This window comes from Lepisosteus platostomus, chromosome 7 (genome assembly GCF_059453375.1).
Source record: "Lepisosteus platostomus isolate fLepPlt1 chromosome 7, fLepPlt1.hap1, whole genome shotgun sequence".
Lineage (NCBI taxonomy): Eukaryota > Metazoa > Chordata > Actinopteri > Semionotiformes > Lepisosteidae > Lepisosteus > Lepisosteus platostomus.
Window position 1 is genome coordinate 57813351 of NC_142617.1, and position 22369 is coordinate 57835719.

At 46.3% G+C, this 22369-nt stretch overlaps 1 protein-coding gene across 1 annotated transcript in view; it reads right to left on the reverse strand.

The window, feature by feature from the left end:
• Nucleotides 1–22352, reverse strand: part of lrrc28 (leucine rich repeat containing 28) — a 39137-nt gene extending 16785 nt beyond the window's left edge. The window contains exons 1-7 of the mRNA XM_088641403.1: nt 22235–22352; nt 21538–21645; nt 20227–20485; nt 16596–16636; nt 13189–13226; nt 11326–11463; nt 1445–1651 (exon numbers count right to left, since the gene is read on the reverse strand). Of these exons, the coding sequence (XP_088497529.1) occupies nt 1445–1651; nt 11326–11463; nt 13189–13226; nt 16596–16636; nt 20227–20394 (592 nt within the window). The 5' untranslated portion in view covers nt 20395–20485; nt 21538–21645; nt 22235–22352. The remainder of the gene's footprint in view (nt 1–1444; nt 1652–11325; nt 11464–13188; nt 13227–16595; nt 16637–20226; nt 20486–21537; nt 21646–22234) is intronic.
• Between the last annotated feature and the right edge of the window lie 17 nt (nt 22353–22369).

Consider the following 22369-nt stretch of genomic DNA (forward strand, 5'->3'; position numbering starts at 1 on the left):
GACTGGCAACCTGACAACCTCAATAATAAATAACCCCACATTTTCTTCTCTTATTGTTATCTATTACCTCATCATAGCCTAATGGGGGCCTTTCTATCTGAAAGACATGAACTAAATACAAGCGTGATAAGTTTGGTACTTTTACTGAACATACAGTACTGCATCACACCAGCTTTTTCAGGGCACATGTTTCCACAGCTTTCCTTCCCTAGATAAATATAGACTGTACCCAGTCTTCAGCCAGGACCCAGGGCTGTGTGCAATACAAGATTTGTTTTCCAGATCCGAAATGGAAGTGCGCTAAAAAAAACCGAGTTTTAATCAAAACCATTGGGGAAAAAAACACACCACCGAGACATGACTCGTCGAAATCCTGATTTTTTGGGGGGCGCCTGGGCTGTACCCCATTTCACATGGATCTGGGTGCTCTGTGTGCCCAGTCCTGGCATATTGGATGTATATCTGCATGTAAACATGTTAGAACACCTATTGAGCTTTGTGAACAAAAGGTATCAATTAACCACAGCAACAACTTCATCTTGATTCATCAGATTCTGGAATCTGATCTTGCATGAAACTCATTGCGAAACTTTACCACTTCTCAGAAGTGCATCTGGGGCCAATTATCTTCTCTGAAAAAGAGGTTCTGCCAGGTCAGCTCAGGCCCACATACAGAAGCACGATGGGCCTTAGTGTCTGCAGCCAAACCTGGATGATGCGACAGCAGCCAGAGTGCGCCAGAACGCTCACCACACATCAGCTCTCAGTGGGGAGGAGAGCAGCGTGATGAAGCCAGGTCAGTGATGGGGATTATTAGGAGGCCATGATGGGTAAAGACCAGGGGGAAATTTGGCCAGGCCAGAATCTGACCCCTACTCTTTTAGAGAAATGCCCTGGGATTTTTAATGACCACAGGGAGACAGGACCTCGGTCGACCATCTCATCTGAAGGACGGCCTCTTTTTACAGTATAGTGTCCCCATCATTATACTGAGGCATTAGGACCCACACAGACTGCAGGGTGAGCGCCCCCTGCTGGCCCCACTAACACCTCTTCCAGCAGCATCCTTAGCTTTCCCAGGAGTCTCCCATCCAGGTACTGACCAGGCTCACACCTGCTGAGCTTCAGTGGGTTGCCAGTTGCGATTTGCAGGGTGATATGGCTGTATATCACTACATTTCTGTGGACAGACGCTCCCTTCCCCATGTGTTTTGAAATGAGAGTGCGCCCATTAAAACAATCAGGAGATTGGGTGCCTTTTCCTTTAACCAAGTGGTACAGAGCATTGACGGAGATGTGCTCAGCAGCTCAGAGTCCCACCTTTAAAACAGAGGAGCACTTCAGGGAAACTCAAGGGGTAAGGTGCTCTGGGTAGCCCTGCACTGATCTTCTCCCATGGGCCTGGAGTGGGAGGTGGGGAGTCAGGGAAGGGCCGGCCACTCACCCAGGGGCAGGAAGGCCAGGCAGTTGCCCGCCATGGAGAGCTCGTTGAGGCTGTGCAGCTGGCAGAGCTGGCGAGGGAAGCAGCGCAGGCTGTTGCGGTCGGCGGTCAGGCACTGCAGGGACAAGCACTGGTGCAGCCTCTCCGGCAGGGCGCTCAGGCAGTTCACGGACACGTCCAGAGTCTCCAGGTCCCTCAGGTCCCCGATCTCTGCCAAGGAGACGAAAACTCTAATGCTATACATGCCCGACAGCCCCCGGGATTGTATGAAGAGCGTCTAAAAGAACCCACGTTCCTTCAGCAGCACAGCTGTGCGAGCGAAGTCTGCGTAGGGCTTGTTCGCGGTTTTTCAGCTCCAGAGTTGAGATACGAATGCGCTTACTTTCAAGGTGCTAAATCAGACTCAGTGAAGCAGCGGGGTCTCATCAGAGCTGCTGTTTGTCTGGTGTCACTTGCAGCGGGTGCACTGACACCCACTACAGGCGCCTCCATCGCACCAGGAGATGTGAAGAACAGGAGCTGCTCTAGCAGCTCTTGAGTGACAGCAGACAGACAGCAGCCCTGCACCGAACGAAAGAACACCAACCCTGACTCTGTGTACAAGAGCTTGGGGAACATGTGGAGACGTACAGTGCTGCAGTTCTGGAAACCCAGCTACTCTATGTTCTCAATGTGTGCCCTGGCATGTGTTAGTTTCATACCAGGTTCACACCAAAGGGAATTAAAGGCTCTTGTGGATTTACATGAAGAGTGTGAGTGCAAAGCTCCACACAGGAGAGCCCAGAGAAAGGCCTGGAGGGGAACAGAAAAAGGAGGATGTCACAGAGTTTCCACTGTTAGTTCTGTAGAGAAGACAAGTGGCCATTTTTTATAACAGCAACTTCAGCTTTCAACCTCATCAAAGGATATTGGACTATACCAGTGTAAAGGAACAAGTAATAGGTTTATTCCATGCTGAAAGGAGAAGAAAGAAAACACAACGTTTCCGCCGTGGAGCCTTCTTCAGGTGTGAGAAAGACAGGGCAGTAAGCAAAGAAAATGTAGTACAGGAGAACAAAGGCTGGGAGAGAGGAGGGCGGGAGGCGGGAGCAAGGGACAGACAGAGTGGCCAATCAGGTGGTGTGAAGAGAGGTGTGAAATAAAACCTACAATGAATAGACAGAATTTAGAAGAAAATGAGTCTGTCCTTGAGAGAAAGGTAATGGTAAAGGTAGGTGTGATCCTAGCTGCAGGATAATTTTAGTTTCTGTAGTCTTTCTGATGTGGGAGTTAGGAAAACCATTAGGAATTTCATGCAGCAAGACTGGAGATCACCTCCACGCGGTGGCTGAGACGTTGCACAGACCCCGCCACGACGCACGCAGGGAGAGCACAGCGGCTCGCTCAGATCCGTCTTCAAATACAGTCTGGACACTGTCCTCAAGCAGGCGGCTGGTAAGCCAGCAGAGCCACAGACAACACGTCTCGGAAAACAAGCCCAAGCCTACCGCGTGCAAATATTGAAACGTGTGTCTGCTATAGTTTCCTTGCCGTTTGCCTTTTTTTTAAGGAAATCGTCCCACAGGTCTTGACGCCAGGCAGCCGACGCACGCTGTGTGTGCAAACGCCTGGGCGGAATGATAAATGAGGCCTCGGTCAGCTCGTCGGGTGGGGTTCAGTCAAGCGAGGAGCTCGGCGGCCCCCCAGCGGTGAAGGATGATTACCCCCCCCGAGGCAGAAAAGGAACGTGGGGTTTCTTACCCGTACAGTTTCCTGACCACAAACAGGCAAGACCGGCCCACGTGGAAAGTGTGTATCCAGGCTGCAAAGCGTGTGTGACGCGCGACGTGTGACCTGCCCCACCGCGAATCAGACCGTTTGGAGTTCTGGGGTAAAATTATTGCCAATAGCCACGTTGAGGGGAGCATGCTTTTGTAGGCCTGTTTAAGGGAATTGTGCATGATCAGACAGATCACAAGACAGATACAGTAACGTTAACGAACAAATTTCGGGAACGAGATATCCCGCTCCAGAAAAAGTGGGAAAGCCGGTCTTTCCCTCAGCAGCCACAACAGGCACTGAAGGTTTCAGAGACAACTGCAGCCGCGCAGCAGAAGAAACAGCAGCCAGAAGCTACTCCTTCAGCAGTGTGCGATGCCTGCTGGGTGTTTTGGGTTATGAAGTCGTTGGAAGATACAGACATCTGTGAAGAAAAGCACAAATGAGATTCTGTCACCTTAGTGACGCTTGTCTTGACCCCTCAGCTCCACAGAGATGGATATAGAGTGATAATAGTGGAACGTGATGCAAGTTCCAGAGAAAGGAAGGCTGATACAGTAAGTCCCAGCATGGGGACTGGCAGGAAGGGCTTATGTGTGATGGTATAGGCAACGTAATTGAAGCAGTCTTCTGTTCTGCAAAACAGTTTGCCCAGCAGGGAGACGGCTCACAGTGATACTTGGCTGACTGCAAGAGCAGTCTCTCTGCTGCCCTCTGTTGCCCGACCCCAGCATTGCGTGATAACTGTCTTCCTATTACATGCTCAAATGCCCAGTTCATGAACAAACTGGTACATTTCAGAATAGAATGACTGTGGTAATTACAGACAGAAGGATTTCTGTACATCACTGGCTATATCCTTCCAGAGGCTCTTGGCACTTGCTATGCCTTGGGATAGAGAAGAGTAAAGATATGTGGCTCTTTTTCATTTCTGTCGCCTTGCTTTCCAACAAATCAATATTGACGTTATAAAGAGCTAAGGACACAGACATTTAAAAAACCTTCCCTTTTTCCTTTGAGTACATGCTCCTGACAGGAGCGAACCTGCAGAGAGAAGTTAACTGAACGCCATGAGGGAGACAGTACAGGGCCTGCAGCACCAATCGCAACATCTGACCACAGGTACTGGGCACTTTTCTTTCGCTTTGCAGAAAGTCAAAGAAGAACCAGTGCAGGAACGCCTGAGAGGAGAAAGTGAAGGTTGTCTAAAGAACAGCAGACCTGGCTGGGAAGCTGGCCCCTAGCTGCAGGGACCAGAGGAACCCGAAAACAATTCCTCATCAATCTCCTCCCCTCCGCCGAGAGCTCGTCCTGACCCACATAGCAGCCAGCGGTGTCTCTGCAGCTACCTGACACGCTTGCTTTCTTTTTTTTTTCCACACCGGATGAGGCCACGGGGGCACTGTATTTGTTTCATTATTGATATTTCCCCCAGATCACAAAACCCCTGCTTACTCATACCAAGACAGCAGTAGTTCCTCAAAGGTTAGTGAGCTCTTGTTTGGCATTTAACCCTCACTCTGAGGCTAGGGAGGCTGAGATAAGGAACCAACACCCTGTTCTTGTTGTTGTTGTTCTGTTTAGTTTTCTAAGAGATACAATATCGATATCTCAAAATCTAAAGCTACTCTGTTCGAAATGCATTTAAACAAAACAGCATAAACGTGGTAACACTTCGCTTTCACATGCATTATCAAAGCTTGTCTCACAGCGGTCTGGATCTCTGGGTGGTAACAAACAGCAGCGCTACAGTACATACTGTATTAGATCAACAAAGGTGATTAGCGTACAGAAACGTCATTTATCATGACAACATCGAATATTACTAAAGCGCTTAAGCACTGCAGAGGAATGCCAGGCCCGAGGCCTGCTGCAATCTGAACATTTTTTAGTCTCGAATGCTTGAGACACAGTCTTTGCCCCCAGGTGCCTGTGCCCCAGCACCGATTTCAAAGCCAGCCGAATGCGGAGAGGGTGTCTACCGCGGCTTTGACATGTGCTTTTTCCCCTACAAGCTGTGGCCTGGCTCCTCATCTGCAAAGCATTCTGGTTTTACTGCAAATAAACCAAATCTGACACACAAAACGGCTGCAAGGCCAGTGCTCTGTGGGGGAGAAAAAGCAAAGAAGCAGCAAAATAGACCTGTAAGGCAAAAATGATTGTTCTTCTTCTAATTCACTTTTCTAAATCTGCAGGACTCCAGTAAAGAAATGGGCAAGACCCTTGCTCTCCTGATCAAGTTTTAACTTGTTTATGCTAGGCAATAGCACAATAAACTGCATTCCTGCTCCCTAACTAGGTGCTGGACTGTATTCGAAATTTGTTTGTGGTTAGCACTGAAATGACAGAAACCCACCAGAGCATGCTCTGTTCCTGTTGCAATCAGACACTGCTGGTGCAGGGAGACAACAGCCCCCCTCCCCCCTTCTCGAGCGTGCGGTCTGCGCACTGCTGCGCCTCTCACCCCTCCAGAGACCCCAGGGGGTGTCAAGACTCAGGCTCGTGTTCCAGGCTTACACTGCTGGTGAACTCTGACTGCCAGAGCCAAGACGCGTGGCACGGCACGCTAGAAACACTGCACCACAAACATCTGAAACTCTGCTTAAATGGGGCTCTGCATGAGAAACACACATTCCAACATTTGTCACCATGCTAAGATGATTTGTCCACAACTTTTGCATACAGGATGGGAACGACATGATAGTCACTGCTTTCATGTAGCATCCTCTGAACGGCAGAGATAATACTCTTTGATCTCATCTTAATCTCATCTTTTTAGCAAGGAACACCTTCAAAGTAAAAGATTCCAAAAGAAACAATGGTTGAGGGCTTAAGCAGACAATTGTCTTTCGAGTTCTTGGACCACAATTTCTGTAAGGCTCAACAGCTCTTAGCTGTCTAAGACATGGGGAGAAGAGGGAAAACAAACAGAATCAGAATACAAAACCCAGATGCTCTGAAACCTTATACATTCACTCGACTTACTGAGTCTTAACCATTATTTAGTTGGGCCATGTTGTTTGACTTGGCATTTCCCTTAGCTAAAGCATTTAGTTTTGTTTCTTCTTCTTAAAGAAGCTATTACTAGCACAAATACCTCAATTAAAACACCGGAAAACGTTATACGCTCCACAGCTGAATAGCTCCCTTTATCTCAAGCAGCAGCTGGAAAGAAATTAGCATACATGCGACAAGACAAAACAAGATACATTTGTTTTAAGTACCAAACCATTTATGTAATTTTGCAGCTCAGAATATTACTCTGTTTCAGTGTCCTATGAATATTGGTAAGCAGACGATAAAAGCAATGTTGGCAATGCCCAAGTCAATGAGCTAAAACAGGAAGCTATAGCGTAAGGATTAGAGGAGCACTTCCAAGAACACACGACGCTCATCACTGCCATTTTTTGATTTACACTGAATTCATGCTTTCTTTAACCGTCAATTGTGGCTTTGTGAGGAACAGCAAATGAGCCAGTGTGGCACTTTAGAAAGCACAATGCTGCTCTCTTTTCTTAAGAGCTCTCAGGCAGGGAAGCTTAAGTTAGGAAAGTTTCAGTACCTTGAGTTCGCTCAGAAGTACAAAGTGCACTGGAAACATTTTGATTTTGTCTTTACATTCAAGCAGTCACAGATCACCACAAGTCAGCTAGATCACTGATGAAGCTTTCCACTGTCATTCACATTCTGCGTTTCTGATTTCTGTGCCCATTTTGTATAAAGAACAACACAACGTCCGACACTTGTTGTGTCAAGACAATTTTATATATCCCAGGCACATCGACTTTCAGTTGACGAAAAGAGCTGTTGAGGAAGGCTGGAGGAAGTTTGCAAAGACAGTGCTGTTGGTGGGTCTAGCTGTGGACAGAAGTACACAGGAAGTGGGCATAGATGTAAATGAAATGCACAGTACTGTGGTAGAAAATCACTTTAAAGGTGTCTTTACTTATCTTTATCTCTAGAGAGACAGGAGAGCGAAAAAAGCAAAACTAAGTGTTTACTTCTGTTTAACATGATTCAGAAATGGGTTATTTGTTGATGCATTACTATCAAAGATCATTAGGTTTCTAGCTATGGGATAGCAAGATAGGAAACAGCTCACTCAGACACAGAACTGGTAAGTGTAGCATGTGTGAGGCACGTGTTGACTCATGCACGCTGATTCAAGAAAAGCAATGAGCCTATTTGCCCAATCTGCTCATGTTTCCAAGCTAGGAGCCACAGAAAGCAAAGCAAAACAATCACAACAGGGCAGCAGAAGAAACTCCCTGAGTTGCATAATTGTATTGTAATTAAAACACTTTGCTATGTAGAACCCCCCCACAATCCCCCACAAAAAGACACTTCCTTGGCTGAAAGTAAAGAGGAAATTAGGCAGTAAAATGAACATCCTTTAAACGTTGCAAAAGGTGTTTAGAATAAAACAACAAAACATTAAAAGTATGCATACACAAAACTACCACAATTCTAGTAAACATTTTTGTCTTTCAAAATCCTACTTCAAAACAAATGTAAAGTTCACTCTTTAGATGTAAGAGCATTTACGGAGTTTTTTAGTGCACACACAGATACTGTCAGCTGAGCTCTTCAAACAGCTGTATAATAAGATCTCCAGCACAGAGCTCAAACATCTGGAGCTCATTCGAACGGGGCAGAGGGCAACGGGGTCTGCCGTGGTCGCTGACAGCACACACATCGCTTGTGTCCAGCTGACATGGTGCACAAACCAACACTGATATAAATGCCGGTCACACCGAGCAGAGACAGTGGTCAATGGTGTGTTCTCAATGGCGCCACGTGTATGTGTACTGAATTTCGTACTCAGAAGTCAGCCAACCACATTTACAATCATCTTGTATTTATACACATATAATATACGTGTATACACCCATAACCCAGACAGTCACAGGGTAGAGCACCGGACTAGCATCGTGATGATCAGGTACCACTCACCACTTGCCCGGACGTCATGGTGAACAATGGATAATCTCTCCTTGTCCCAGAAGGCTCTTTTCAGAGCTTTAATTCTGGAATCGGAAATATTCTGATTTTGTCTGAATATGAAGGACAGGGGCAAGGCTAGAAACTGTGAGCACATTCAGCTGGAACAAACATTTGCTTGGTTCTCTGATAACACCCAGAGTCACTGCACAGAGAACAGAACTGAGTACATAGACATACAGCTGCTATACATATGCGAGACCCTGAGAGACTACATTTTTACAGTAAAAACTGGTTGTCAAGAAACTTAATTGATTTGTTTTTTTAAGACAAAGCATGCAAAATGACTTCACACAAAGTGTGGAATGCTTCTGATAAATGTCAGAACATAAGAAAGGTTACAAAGGTGGAGCCCATTTGATCTGCCTAACTCGTTTGGTTTCTAGCAGTTTATTGATCTAAGAGTTTCATCAAGTGAATTCATGAAGCAACCCAGGGGCATCAGCTTCAATAAAATCATTGTCATTTTTTTCCCCAAACAAGAAAAGTATTGAAAATAGCAACTTTAACTTGTGTAACTCTTTAGATTTTCAAGTGAGGTTTACCACTATCCATTTCAAATATATTATTATAATAATTTAAGCTTGCTCTAAACTGCACTTTGCATGTGTTAGGTCTTCTGTTCTTCAGAGCTCACATGATCAAAGAGGTGACTGTGGTTAATGTCACACAAAAGCCACAGCCAAGCGGGGGCTTTCTGAAGTCACTTTATGTGCAAAGAAATACAAAACACCTGCTGCTCAGGTAGAGCAACACTGTCATGGGAAACAGAACTATTGAGGTCATACTTTCATTAAAGTTTTCCAGATCACTTTTACACTTTCAGCCTGGTTGCTGAAAAGCCTTAAATCCTTCACACCCTGAGCTATTAAAGTGGCAAGAGCAAGAAAGTCCATCCTGAAAAGTGGATTTGCCAATGAAAACAATGACTTTACCCCAGCCACAATGTTCCGGATATCTTTCTGGGATCCTTCAAGAAACTGCTGGATTGGAAGCCTGGATCAATAAGATAATCAATAATATGGCAACCAAATCAGTAAGACTGGCCTCCTCTTGTCTGTAACCTTTCATAGGTTCATGTGATTAATAATTTAATCAAAGAAACAGAGCTGGACATTGTTTCTAATTGGAAGACAGTTCATTTTGCTTGGGAACACAAACACACAATAAATGGTGTGCACGGTTCAGGCCCAGCATGCAATATTGTGCAGTTTTTTTAATTGCAAGGGGTTGGTGTAATGGTGGCTGCATTCTGAGTGCAATAAATAATCTAAAGACAAATCACCTGAAACTAGGACCGAAGTGGGAAAAAGGAACAGTGCTGCAGTACACTGATTTGGCAGGGGAGTGCAAAGTTAAGATCATGAAGGCCCCATTCGGCAGAGTAGTCCACAAGGTGAAACGTGAGTGGACCCCAGTGCATGAGGGGACTTCTTGGCAGACCAGCGGTAAGAACAGAGGGCACTTACCCATTGCGCAGGAAGACTTTAAGAGTTCTCGTGCATATTGGGCAGTTAAAAGAGAAAGTACGGGAAGACCTTCAAAGCAGAGTCTTGGATAGACAGCCGGAGCTTCATCTGTTTAGAAACTGCAGCAGTTTCTCACACACTGGAGATCCTGCGGCTCACAATCAAGCCCCCCCCCCATCCCCGTCCCCCACGGCTACCTTTTCAACTCGGCGGCTCGGAGAGATCAGGCGACACACGCTGAGCTCCTCTTAGCGCACTGCTGGGGGAGTCTGCCCGCCGCTTCCTCTGTCTTGCAGCTTCGGCTCAGAGTCACAGTGGGCAATTGTGCCCCCGAAAGCTCCCTTTCTAAAGCTAAAGCAGAGATCAAGGCACTCTCCTGGGGGGGCTTCATGTCCATTCCCAATGTACAGACACAAGCTGCATCACAGCTGGGCTCTCTCCGACCCTCTCCGACCCTCTCCAGCCCTCTCCAACCCTCTCCAACCCTCTCCAACCCTCTCCAACCCTCTCCGACCCTCTCCGACCCTCTCCGACCCTCTCCGACCCTCTCTGGGCCCTCTCCGGGCTTCTCCGAACCTCTCCAGGCCATCTCCAACCCTCTTTGACTCTTTCCAGCACAACTGGCTAGAAAGAAAGAGCCTTGAAGCAGAACATTTCCCTGCGGTCCACGGCCACCCAGAGACAGTGCCTACCACCTGGCGCTCACAACAGGAGAAGAACCCGCCAGCGAACTGAAATTAACTTCTGCCTTAGCTGCAGAGATAAAGAAAGTGTGAACCAGCTCTTTTCTTCTAGAAAGATTTTTAATGTGAAAAGGGAGGATAAAGTTACACTGGTGCAGAGAAATTCTGAAGTGATCACAGATGTATGAAGTCCACATCATGGCTATGTATGTGTGTGTGTATGTGTGTGTGTGTGGTTTTTTCTCCCCTATCTCCCTGGGGTGCCTGCTACAAAAACAACACTGCTCTCCCTGGATGTCTGCCTGACATACCAAACCTGATTCGTTAGTGGATATTTTTATTCCCCGTTACTAAATTAGGAAACCAGAAAGCGAGGCAAAGGATGTTGCCAAAGGAGAAGAAGGGCCTGCTCAAGATTCATTAGCTAAGGGCCTGAGCCAGACCAGCCAAGTTCTTTAAGAGCCACTCAGGCTTAAAAATAGAAGCATAGCAGGGACTAGGGCCAAACTGGGTCCCGTGCTCACTGCCAAAACCCGCGAGACAAACAAACAAATAAACAGCTTTTGTATGTACTGCCAGAGTCAATAGGAAACAGCCACCCTCAAGAGCTATAATAAGCTACCTTAGGAAGGCCAGCAAACAAGGTGCACATTGCACGAGTTTGAAAAATGTCTTTAGTACGGCTTTAAATAGACTAGTTGGTCACCTTTTGAAAAATAAATTAGTACTTTCATGTTTGATGATGTTTCTGGATTTTTTTTGGGACTGCAGAAAAAATGCTGGATGGAGGAAAAGTATTCTACCGTCCCCCAGCTCACAGCCGAGTCCAGCGCCCAGACGGAGAGAAGGCGCCATGTGCTGAGGCAGAAGGCGAAGAAGAGGAGGAAGAGGAGGAGGAGGAAGGGACAGCAGATGGAGGCTCCACGTGCGAGTAACTGGTTTCGGATGAGCGCAGCACTGGAGCACAGCGTACCTGGGGGAAGGGACTTCAGCTGATTGTTTGCCAGGCGCAGGTGTCGCAGGGAGCGCAGGCGGCCGAGCTCCGGGCACAGGACCTGCAAGGCATTGTCGCTCAGGTCCAGGGACTGCAGCTTGGCCAGGCTTCCGATAGCTAGACACAAGGAACACTGACGTTACCAACAGTCAAGCGGTTGGCCATGTCCTTTTCCTTCTCTCCCTATATCCCATAGGACGGCTTACAACACACTCACAACTCTCTCATGTGCACCACCTCTGAAATAATCAGCATTTAATACCCCCCCAATTCATCTCCGTCAACATAGACCTACAATCAAACCAAAGTTTAGTCATCATAAATCACCCCGATATTAAATACTGAACATTACACTCAAAACTCCAGATGATCTGATTCGCTGTGTGAGTGTTGATCCTACACACGGCCTCAGTAAACACTGCGGGATCAGTCAGTGAAAATCCTTCTCAAACAGCATCTACTCTCTCTAAGGTCCATTAACAGGGAGTAGTAAGGGCTTGCTTCTGTCTTCAAAAAAGCAACTGACTGTGAGAAAAGCTCAGACCCAGTAGGTAAGGACACTGTTATTACCAGGGACAGGACCATAAAACATGCTAGAACGTCTCAGAGCATGATATCGACCAGCTGGGATCAGGCAAAGCTAAAACTGTGTGCAACACCCTGAGCACCTTCACACCATTTCAGGAACAAGATATTCTAACTTCACTGCCACTGCTAAACATCTGCTAGACAAAAGCTTCTTGGTTATTTTTTAAACTTACTTATACTGTAGACCATGCATGCAAAGAGCTAAAAAACAAAATCTCAAAGCAAGGTAGCTTTGAAGTAATAAAGTAATATAGATAAAAATTCCCTTATCTCTCTGATAACTGGCCAATGAAGAACAGGCATGCTTACCAATCTTACTAGAATTCTACAATGGGTGTATGCAAAACTACAAATATTAGCCCAATAATAAACCCCTCTGTATCTGCAGACAAAGTGCCCTGGCCGGTTACGGCCAGATTCTGATTCTCAAGCTCTGATATTTCAGAGATCACAAATGTAACACACACTCAGAGCTTTCTACTGTCACTGTACAATTACAACAGGAAAAGTAAACATCCGATAAACATCACACAGTCCCCCTGCTAGATCAAGGTTATCTTACATGGGTCTACCACGGGCTTGTTCTGAGATCTGCTGCCGGAGAGGCCAGCACATGGCTCAGCCAGCTTCGTGAGGTCTGAGAGCTGCAGTGTCCCGTGGGCCTCTTCTCCAGTTGTTTCCTAAATGCTGTACTCCCAACCCAAAACATTTCTACGTTACAAGTGACTTAACTTCAGTACCACAGATACCACAAGAATTTATTAGGCCTATGGGCACAAGTTACCAAAACCACACCAATAACAGCTTCCTGATGTCCTCGGCGTTCATCTCCAACATTGAGGAGGAAGCCGTTTCATTTTTGGATCAAAGGTCATGCTTCTCTCGCTAATGCCAAGTTATAGGCCAAGAGCTGCAATAACTTTCAATGAATCATTAGCGGAAAAATTATTGATAGAAAATTAATAAAAGAAAAAGCCCACAGCAGGGCATTTCACTGAGCCAGTGCAGGTGAAGTACTGTGTCCCACCTGGATCACCTGGATACCGGGATAACACCTACCTTCCAGTTATCCCCGTCTAATTGAAAGAAGAGGAAATTCCATATCTTAACCAGAATACTGTCAATCTAGGTAACCTGAATTTCCTCTGTATTTCCAAACACATTTTGAGCTACAATGTACCACCCATATCAATTTAACTTGAAGTGCAATGCAAGCAGACTGTGCGATATGTAACAAACTACATAAAGAATTACCTTCTGGAATGATGACAATGTTGTTGGAATGGAGATACCTTTAAAAAAAGAAAGAAACAAAACTGAGAATTGTAAACAAATGGCAACAAAATAATCTTTGATTCAATAAATAGGTGTATTTAATAGGCAAATCGTTATATTTTATATATCACATGCATCACACAGAAATAACAGATACTGTAATCTAGGAGTGCTGCATAAACATGTTGCTCAGTTGAGCTCCCCCCAAAGTCATTGTGACCCAAATCAGCATTTTTTTAGCCTCTTATCTCTTGCAGCTCTAGCTCTGCAACTGAAATCAAGACACCACTGCTGTGGGAGGTGAGACCAAGTTTATTAAGAGTGTACCTGTGCAACTTTGTGAAGGTGAGGAACCAGTGCCAGGAATCCATAGACTGCACTACATGTTACTGTAAATTAATCCATCAAAACAGCATCAGCAGCACTGATGAACAAGTCTAGACAAGCCAGAGGCCTGAACAAAAGATGTTGTGAGCAATTCTCTAGTGACACCTAATGGATCACAGTCGCTATGCACACCCACAAACAATACCTCAAGCTCCACTGCTTCAATCCCTGTAGGAATAGAGTGCAGAACAAGGGCAGTCGTGCGTACAATACCACCAGCTATCTTTATATCTGAGGCACCCAGATGTGCCTGTAATACTTTAACACTTTATACACTATTCTACACAAATATCTGTAACAGCAAGCGACCCACACACAAGGGACAGTGGTGTGGTGCTTAGCACTGCTGCCTCACAGATCGGGGGTCCCAAGTTCGGTTTCAGACTGGGGTACCTTCTGTGTGGTGTGTGCATGTTCTCCCTGCATTTGTGCAGCCTTTCTGGGAGGTTTCTGGTTTCCTCCCAGAACACGACTGCTTGATTGCCTGTAGTCTGTGAAGCGTAATAATAATAATAATAATAATAATAATAATAACCAGCTTTATTTCATTAAGTGTCTTCAACACAAAATAACGAACAGTGCTATACATATTGAAAATCATGACAGGTGTCCCAATTTAATATGAATAAGATTTCACTATCAGATACTTCATGATTTTCTGCAACGCTGCACAATATTACATAGTACTTGTAATACACTTACACTTAATACACTTGTAATATACAGCATAGTTTAACTTAATCTTCTAAATTTAAGAAATGTCAACATCTCCTCCTTGCGGTCTGGTATTTGATGTTGAGGTGTGTCAGAAGTGTTTAAATTTGCTTTTGATTGGTCAGTTTTCCAGTCACAAGACAAAAATAACTCGGAGACAGGCTTGCCTCTGCCATGGATACTTCCATCAACCTACAAACACTTTTAAGTTATTTCCAGTGTGTATACACCTCACGAAGCAGCATCTGTATTTAGGATTATAATCTGCTGTTCATTGCAAGGACACAAACCCGCAAGTTCCAGACCTGCCCAACCCTGGTCTAAGCAAGGAAATAAATAACTCAAAGCTGTCCTAAGTTTACATCAGGGTTGTGATCAGCATTATGCATTTTCTCCTAGTTGATTAAACACATTTTCTTTTACACGTAAAAAAGTCTCCACTGTTCTCTCTCTACACATGGGTTCAGCAAAGGCCAGGTTTAAGGATAGGGTGCTGTAATTATAAATTCACAGAACAATTATTCAAGTACTTAACAGTTCCTGGAAGGGCTTATAGTAATATTGATCGAGGTGATGGGCACTTAAAATTCAGCACCAGCTGCAAGAGTCTGTATTAATCAGACCCCTGTGGGAAGAAACACACAAACCCAATTCACCTGGTGAGAGAGAAAAGGAGCTCCTCACAAAGCCATCATTCCAAGTTTAATTTAGGGGTCTTAATGATGTGTGAACTGGTTCCTAATTAAGACAGGATTTGTTTTCACTTGATTACACCTGGAGTAACCCGACAAATAATCATCAGGGAGATCTATGTAGGAACTTCCCCTAACCAATTGTTTTTTACATCTCCAAGTGAGCCCAACTGCAAATAAGCAAATAATCATCTCATGCAGTTCCAGGTGAAATCATGACTGTAACTGACAAATTTAGTAGCGCGTTTCATCCCAGTGGACCCCCTCTGCACAGGCGGGTCCATCCTGTCCACAGGTGAAGTGCGGCTCATTCGCTCTTCAACCGACGCTCAACCACACAGCGGTCCGGGCGAAGAGGCGAGAGACCGCTTCACCGTTTCCATTGAGAGGAAGAAAAACAGAACGAGGCAGTGTGATTCAGTGGAGACTCTGGGATGAACACCCTGACTCTGAGGAGCAGTACAATGGGATGTTTTTATTTGGCGTGATGACTCATCCAAATGACAGCTTCCTGCTGCACTGTGTCCCCTGTGGCGCTATTGACCGCAGAGGGAAGAGTGCCCCCTACTGGTCCAGCAATACTCAAGCGCTGCAGGAAGCTCGGAGCTGACTGGGCAGGAATGACATTCCACCCCCCCGCCTGCCTTGGCTTCCTCTCGGCGCGTCTCGTCTTGACGCCCCGCGCTCTCCCCCCGCCCAGTGGCACCTCTCCGCCCGGGCTTCCCGGCCAGGAATAAAAGCAGGAGTTTCCCACCTCGGCCCCCGAGTCAGGAGAACGGGTCTCTCGTTGGGCCACCGCTTCTCCCAGAGGAAAACACCCCCGGCAAAACAAAAACACCGGCTGAAGCCATGGCCATTCTGGGAAACACAGGGACCTTGGAATGCCACCGAATGATGAAATACGATGATCACACTAATTAGATTTCCACCTCGCTGGAGAAAGCACTTATTAAATGTCTCAATTGAAGAGGACTGCTACTTTCAGTGGAGGACAAATATACAGCAACGTGTGTACTTTCACACTCCTGGCCAATGGACTGAATCCTATAAAACAAATCCAGCTACCCAAGCAACTTTAATGGAACAATATGCAACATAAGTGTTTTCAGACCATTCACTGTCCTGCCCTGCTCCATCACACTCCACTTCGATGAGGATTTTTATTCAAGTGTTGAAATGAAATAAAATGTTTTTGAATTATTTATAACTCTAATTATGAATACTTCTGCACTCTGGCCTGGCGTTCACTACACGCTCTCTGTTGAAGGGGAAGCATTAGAAACAGAATTAGAGTTGGCACGTTTATTAAAACACAATTTATTTCTCATCTGGGGAAACTCACCCGCAGCATGAAAACACTTGTAAAGCCCAACTCCTCTTTTTTAAGGAAAAAAGAAATCCCTTGGAACTGACTGAATGACTTGCTTGTTTCAGCTGTGGACAGTAAAGAGTATTTAAAGGCTGGCAGAACGATTCTGGTCAAGCTGGTTTTGAGCTGTTTTTAAATCAAGTCCCATGACTTGAATTTTTGCGAAGAGAAATGATTTTTCAGGGTCAGTTTAGTCTGTAGTGCGATGTGTACAGTATACTCACAGTTCAATGAGATTTGGTAGCTTCTGGGCAAGATTTTCTGGCTGTAAAATACAAGCAAGACAAAGATCATTGACACCACAATTCATATGCAAAATACACCAAGAGCCAATAAAAATATATTTCTAGCAACAAAATCAACTTATGACTCCATGCATGTTCATATGGTAGGTACACTGCTAGATCTGCTTTATCCATGTAATAAGCACAGTTCACATTGGAAAGGGCCGGCTGTGATGTAACGGAGGACATGAAAATGCACAGAGGTCGCTGTGTAACCCTGGCTGTGCACAGACATGCTCTCTGTCAAGCTGGACTAACAGTGGACGGGCTTGTCGCTTGAATTTGTCCACATATTGTAGAATCAGGTAAGTAAGAATGCCCTGTAAAAGGACATCACAACTCAACATTAGTAACTCCCCGCGCCAACACATCTCCTCCATTACACAGTTCAGTCCAAATCACTCTCCCTGGCGCCGAGAGACCCAGAGTCAGCTAACAGCAAAGCCCACATTAAACCTCATAACAAGATCATAAACATCATTAAGAATGACATCTTCCGATCTTCTGTGAGGTTTCCTGCGCTGGCTGACCATCGTTTCTCGGCAACTTGATGCGAACAGGTAAGAATTTGGCGGTGACATGGCCTAGAGTCCCACAAACCATCGCGTGCCGGATATCTCTGGACAGTTCTGTGACTCGCTGCCCTGTTTTGAGTCTCGCTCACTGCCTCTGTCGGACAGCTGGCCAATTCAAACCAGTTGCAAAGGTCGTGTCTGCCAGTGGCCACAGGCTGGATGACAGAACTAAGACAACCACAAAATGTCCATAAACAGTCTGATGTTAACAGATAACGTCAGCGGACAGACTACTGTACTAGTCCACAGCTCCAGGGTCTTGGGTTTGATTCGTGTAGAGGCAGAGACACTGGGAAACTACAGTCAACACCTGATGCTGTTCTGCAGTCATTGAGCGTACAGAAAGAAAATGACGACCTCTGTTGAGCTAAACGGCCTATTTTTGCCATTAGCTTATCTTGTGTTGAATTAAAATGCACAGAAACTGACATGTAAGTATATATTAAATTATATTGCGGAGCCATTTGACCTTTAGGAGCTGACGATGGGACCACCGCTTATCACTATCCTCAAGGATCTAGCTAATAACACCAACTAGTGCCAAGGCTACAGGCAATAACAAAACAAAATTCTTATAGATTTGTGCAGGTCCGTCACTTTAATTGCAAGACGAAAAATGACATATTTCTATACTGAACCTGCCAAGCACATTTTCTTGATAATGCATACAATTTCGACAACATTTCATAAATAAACTCGCTTGAGATTCAGGCCTATTACAGCCGACTTTTACGGGCATCATTGACCAAATACAGCTAAAGACAAGTCAAATGTGTGTTTCCTGATCAGGACAGCAATGCCGACGTTGCTACGGAGTATTTTTTTTTTTCGTTGCTCGCACACCTTTCCTGTAACACACCGGGTTAGACCGCGTCTTCTCGGTTTCAGCAGCGCCACGTCGGGCCGGCAGGGTGTCGGGCTCTGGCACGGCGCTCCCCGTACAGGTGTCACTGAGGACGCAGCTAAAACCGCACGATGCCGCGGCGGGTGCGGGACACTGAAGAGTGGCCGGAGAGAGGCAGACAGCCCGAGACGCGTCGTGTTCGCACCGGGTTAAGTCCGCTGAGTGACAGCGGCCTGGGGAGCTGCTGCTGGAGGCCAGGCAGGCCGACTGCTGCCAGACCAGCGGTGCGGCGTGAAAATAAACACGCCGTGGGAGGAGATCAGGGGGCTCAGGTGCGCGGAGCAGAGACCAGCAGACCGGGGGCGACCCCTTGTGCAGAGCAGCAGTGGCTTTGTCTGTCTGAATTACTGCAGGAAGCAGACTGGGCCGCGGCTGTCTGTGTGACGGGCAGGGCAAAGTACTCGGACGTCTATCAGGAAGGTCACCCGCTTTCATAAGCATTTTCGCACCAGGGTCAACACCCTACAAAACGGAAGGGGGTCAAAGTATCACAATTTAAATGTAAATTTCTGTGATTTACATGATTTACATGAAGTTTGGAAACATTCAATGTTTATAGGGTATTGCTGAAGTCGCAAGTGGCGTGTCAAAGGTATTCTTTTTTAAATGCGTTTTTTTTTCCGTTTCAAATTTGTATTGAACATCAAATAATACAACCAAAATAGAAAACGTAAAAAGATAAATGAACAGAAAAAAGAAAACACTGCCAGACGGAATTACAAATCATTTAGAAATTTACATATGTAAATAGTTTTTTTTATTGAACTTGATCTTGTAACATACAGCCACCATTGCAGGTTGTTCGAGCTGGCTTACCAGCGCGGTGACGTCACCGCCCTTCCCTGTGAATAGCAGGGACCGTACACTATTTACATTACCCGGAGGCCCGGGTTCGAGTCCCCGACTGTGGGGGGCTGACCTGGGGCGGCAGCGGCGAGGGCGCATACCTACGTGAACCCCGGAGCGCTACAATTATCTACCCAGTTTTACTAACGTGTCAAGGCGCTGACGTCATTGTGACGGCGGCTGCGCTCGAGGTCTTATAAGGCGCTTGGCCCGCGCAGTAGCGTGTGGCTTGCGCGTGGACGGTAGTGGGGTGGTTCCGCAGGACTGGGTGCTGATCGCGAAGACCGGGCCGGCTGCGGACAGTCTGGCGGGTCATGCCGGGAAACGGGCTGGCTGGATGGCTGGCGTCATGCTCTGGAAGGCGCGGACTGGCTCGGTGAGCTACCGGGGCATCCCAGGGCGCCCTACGGACACCGGGACCAGCCGGGTCGGGACCCGCCGGCGATCCGAGCCCAGCGTGCATGCGGGGACAGCTCTGTGTGCCCCAGCTAGCGAAGGGAGAAGGGGGGACAAAGGCTACACTGCCTCCCCGCTCGGCCTCTGAAAGTCCCAGCTCGATGCAATATGCTGTACATAACTGTTCATACTGTCAATACAATTATTTGTATACGTGCGTGGGGTACGTCTCTCGTCCTGTATAGGATAGCAGTCCCAACACGTCAAGTGTGAAACGTGAGAGAGATTCTTTCTTTCGCACAGCCCTTTTCATCCCACAGTGCTTCACACGAAGGCAGGGACACTATTCATCCTCCACTGCAGAGCACATCAGGGGAGGAGAGAAACCGGACACCACGCTGAGACTGAGATCTTGCACGGCTGAGCACCTGTGCACCCGCGCCAGTCTGCGTGTACGGTGCAGGAGCTGACTTGCTCAGTGTCGTGTCATTTGCCAAACCGCTCTGTACCACACGGTGTTGTGGGAAGCCGGAGCCTACCCGGCACGCAACGGGCGCAAGGCAGGGTACACCCTGGACAGGACACCAGTCCACCGCAGGGCCAGTGCAAGTCAATCACACACTATGTGGAGGCCATGGTAAAGGCCGAGGGGGGGGAATTTGGCCCGGACACCGGGATCACTCCCTGCTCTTATCGAGAAATGCCCGGGGAGTTTTAATGACCACTGACTTGCTCAGTGTAGCCTTTGCAAATGTGAACTGAATTTTGGCACCATACTGTACATTCTTTGCTTTCAAAGGGGAAAAAACCCTACACAGAGCACCAACCGAGACGTTAACGTCCGGCCTACCAGAGTGGTCAAGGAGTTCCTCTTCATGTAGAGCCTCTCCAGGTACTGCAGGCCCTCGTCCTTCAGCAGCTCCAGTGGGAACTTGCTGAGGTTCCTGTAGTTGAGGAACAGGTTTTTGTGTCGCTCCTGCCTGGCCATACAGATCGTCTCGTGCAGGTCTGAGGCCATGGTAGCAGGGGCCTCTCGCCTCTCCGGGGAACCTGGCTCTCTCCCCGTCACATCGACGTCCCGCGGAGCGCTCGCCACACGGCCCAGCAGCCTCGGCGACGGACAGGGGAAAAGCACAACGACTTTTAAAAAACGGAAAACCAGAGCAGCGTCTGCGCTGTGCGGCCGTGTTGCCATTAAAGTTGCAATGGCTGGTCAGCACACAAGCGGCGCATTATGTTGTGCACAAAAAGGACTTGTACTCATAATGCAAATGCTTACAGGTCAGATTTGAAAGCTTGTTGTTCTCAGAGCTGAATCTGGTGCTGTGTTTTTTTTCCTCTCCAACTAAAGCCCACATGTTTAGATGAATATATGTGAATTACGTCCAAACGTATCCCGTGTGTCTGCATTCTCACCTGCTCACTTTCATAACTTACTTACAGAAAACTTAATTAGATTTCGTTTTAGGGTATTTTTTTTGAAAAGTTCCTCTTTCTAGATAACAATGCATGAACCACTAGGCCACCTCTCCGACTAATCTCTGCCTTTCCTGCACCTGGCTGGGCCGAGGTGTCTCACCCTGCCTACACACAGAGCCGCAGGGAACAGGCTCTGAAAACTGAAAGCGCACCGCGGCCGCTTCATTCTAAACGCCAGGTACAGCGATCAAAGTGCAGGTGCACCGAGATCATTGATACAAAGGGAATACACATTGGGAATGCTGTGCCGATATTATTACAGCCAATACGTTGCTGCTACTAATAATACATAAAAAATAATAATAATTTTAAGTGTTTAAATCACTACACAAACGAATGCGCAGTATTTGAATCCAGTATTTAATATTTCGGTCCCACACCCCAAATCTAGACAGTACACCGCGGTTAAGGAAGCGATCCCACAATGCACAGCCTATTTCTCTAAACAGCATTATCAAAAACAGACCATAACACTGCTGTCAACACTAACACGTCGAGTTTTTAGCCTTATGTTAAACGCTCATTAATTATCAACAACTGCTCTTTCAGAATTAGCTCATTCTGGCAACGATTTCTCATACTGGAAAAACGAATCCGAGTAGGGGATGATTCAAGTGCAGGTCTACAGCCCTATAAAGTCTCTGCATTTTTACAGTTTAACAATAAGTGTTTGCAAACTCACCTGGATTTGGGAAAAGACTATTTACATTACATATTGACCTCCTTTCAGCTGTCATTCGTCCAATAGACAACAACCCAGAGCGTCATTAAGCAGTGCGCCGAGATGGGCCTGTAGATAACAACGTGAAATACAAGCGACCGTGAGCGTAACTGTCGATAGGTATAATGGTCCTTGTAGTTTTTTATCACACGGTGCGTCAGTTTAGTGGCCATCGAATTGGTGACATATATACACCAATTATAATTATGTACAACGTTATAGATTGCATAATAACACGTTTTTCTCTATGTTGAAGGTTTATACATATCCGTGTAACTACTTCTTTCGATTTGTTCCTACCAAAAGCTTTTTACATTTTTGTATTTTTAGATTTTATGATAAGGTGAGATCTTTATGTGCCCTGTAACAGTGATACTGAAATATACAAACTGCCCATTTGGGGGGAAAAAAACGTACATACAAACGTACATACAACTGGAATCGGAATAAAATCAGTAACAGTGAAATCCGCCAATAAACTTCTCCCCTTTTAAAAAGTTGCTTAAATGAATGGTTTGAATTAAACGTATTATATCTGACATCGCATAGGAAAAATACTGAAGTACTTTTTGGTCCAACACAAAAGTTATAACGAAGGATGAGTTCTTAAAGCCTTGCATGTTGCTGCTTTGAGATCGGATTTCGAGGACAGACTTGCCTGCAGTCTCCCGGCTATTGGCTCTGCTCTACGACAGTCAATGGCGGTGTCTGCTGTTGCTACAGTTATTGGGTCGGCGTTCGGCCGCCTGAGGTAGATTTTCAACGTCAGAGTGACGAATAAAGACGGTCCTAA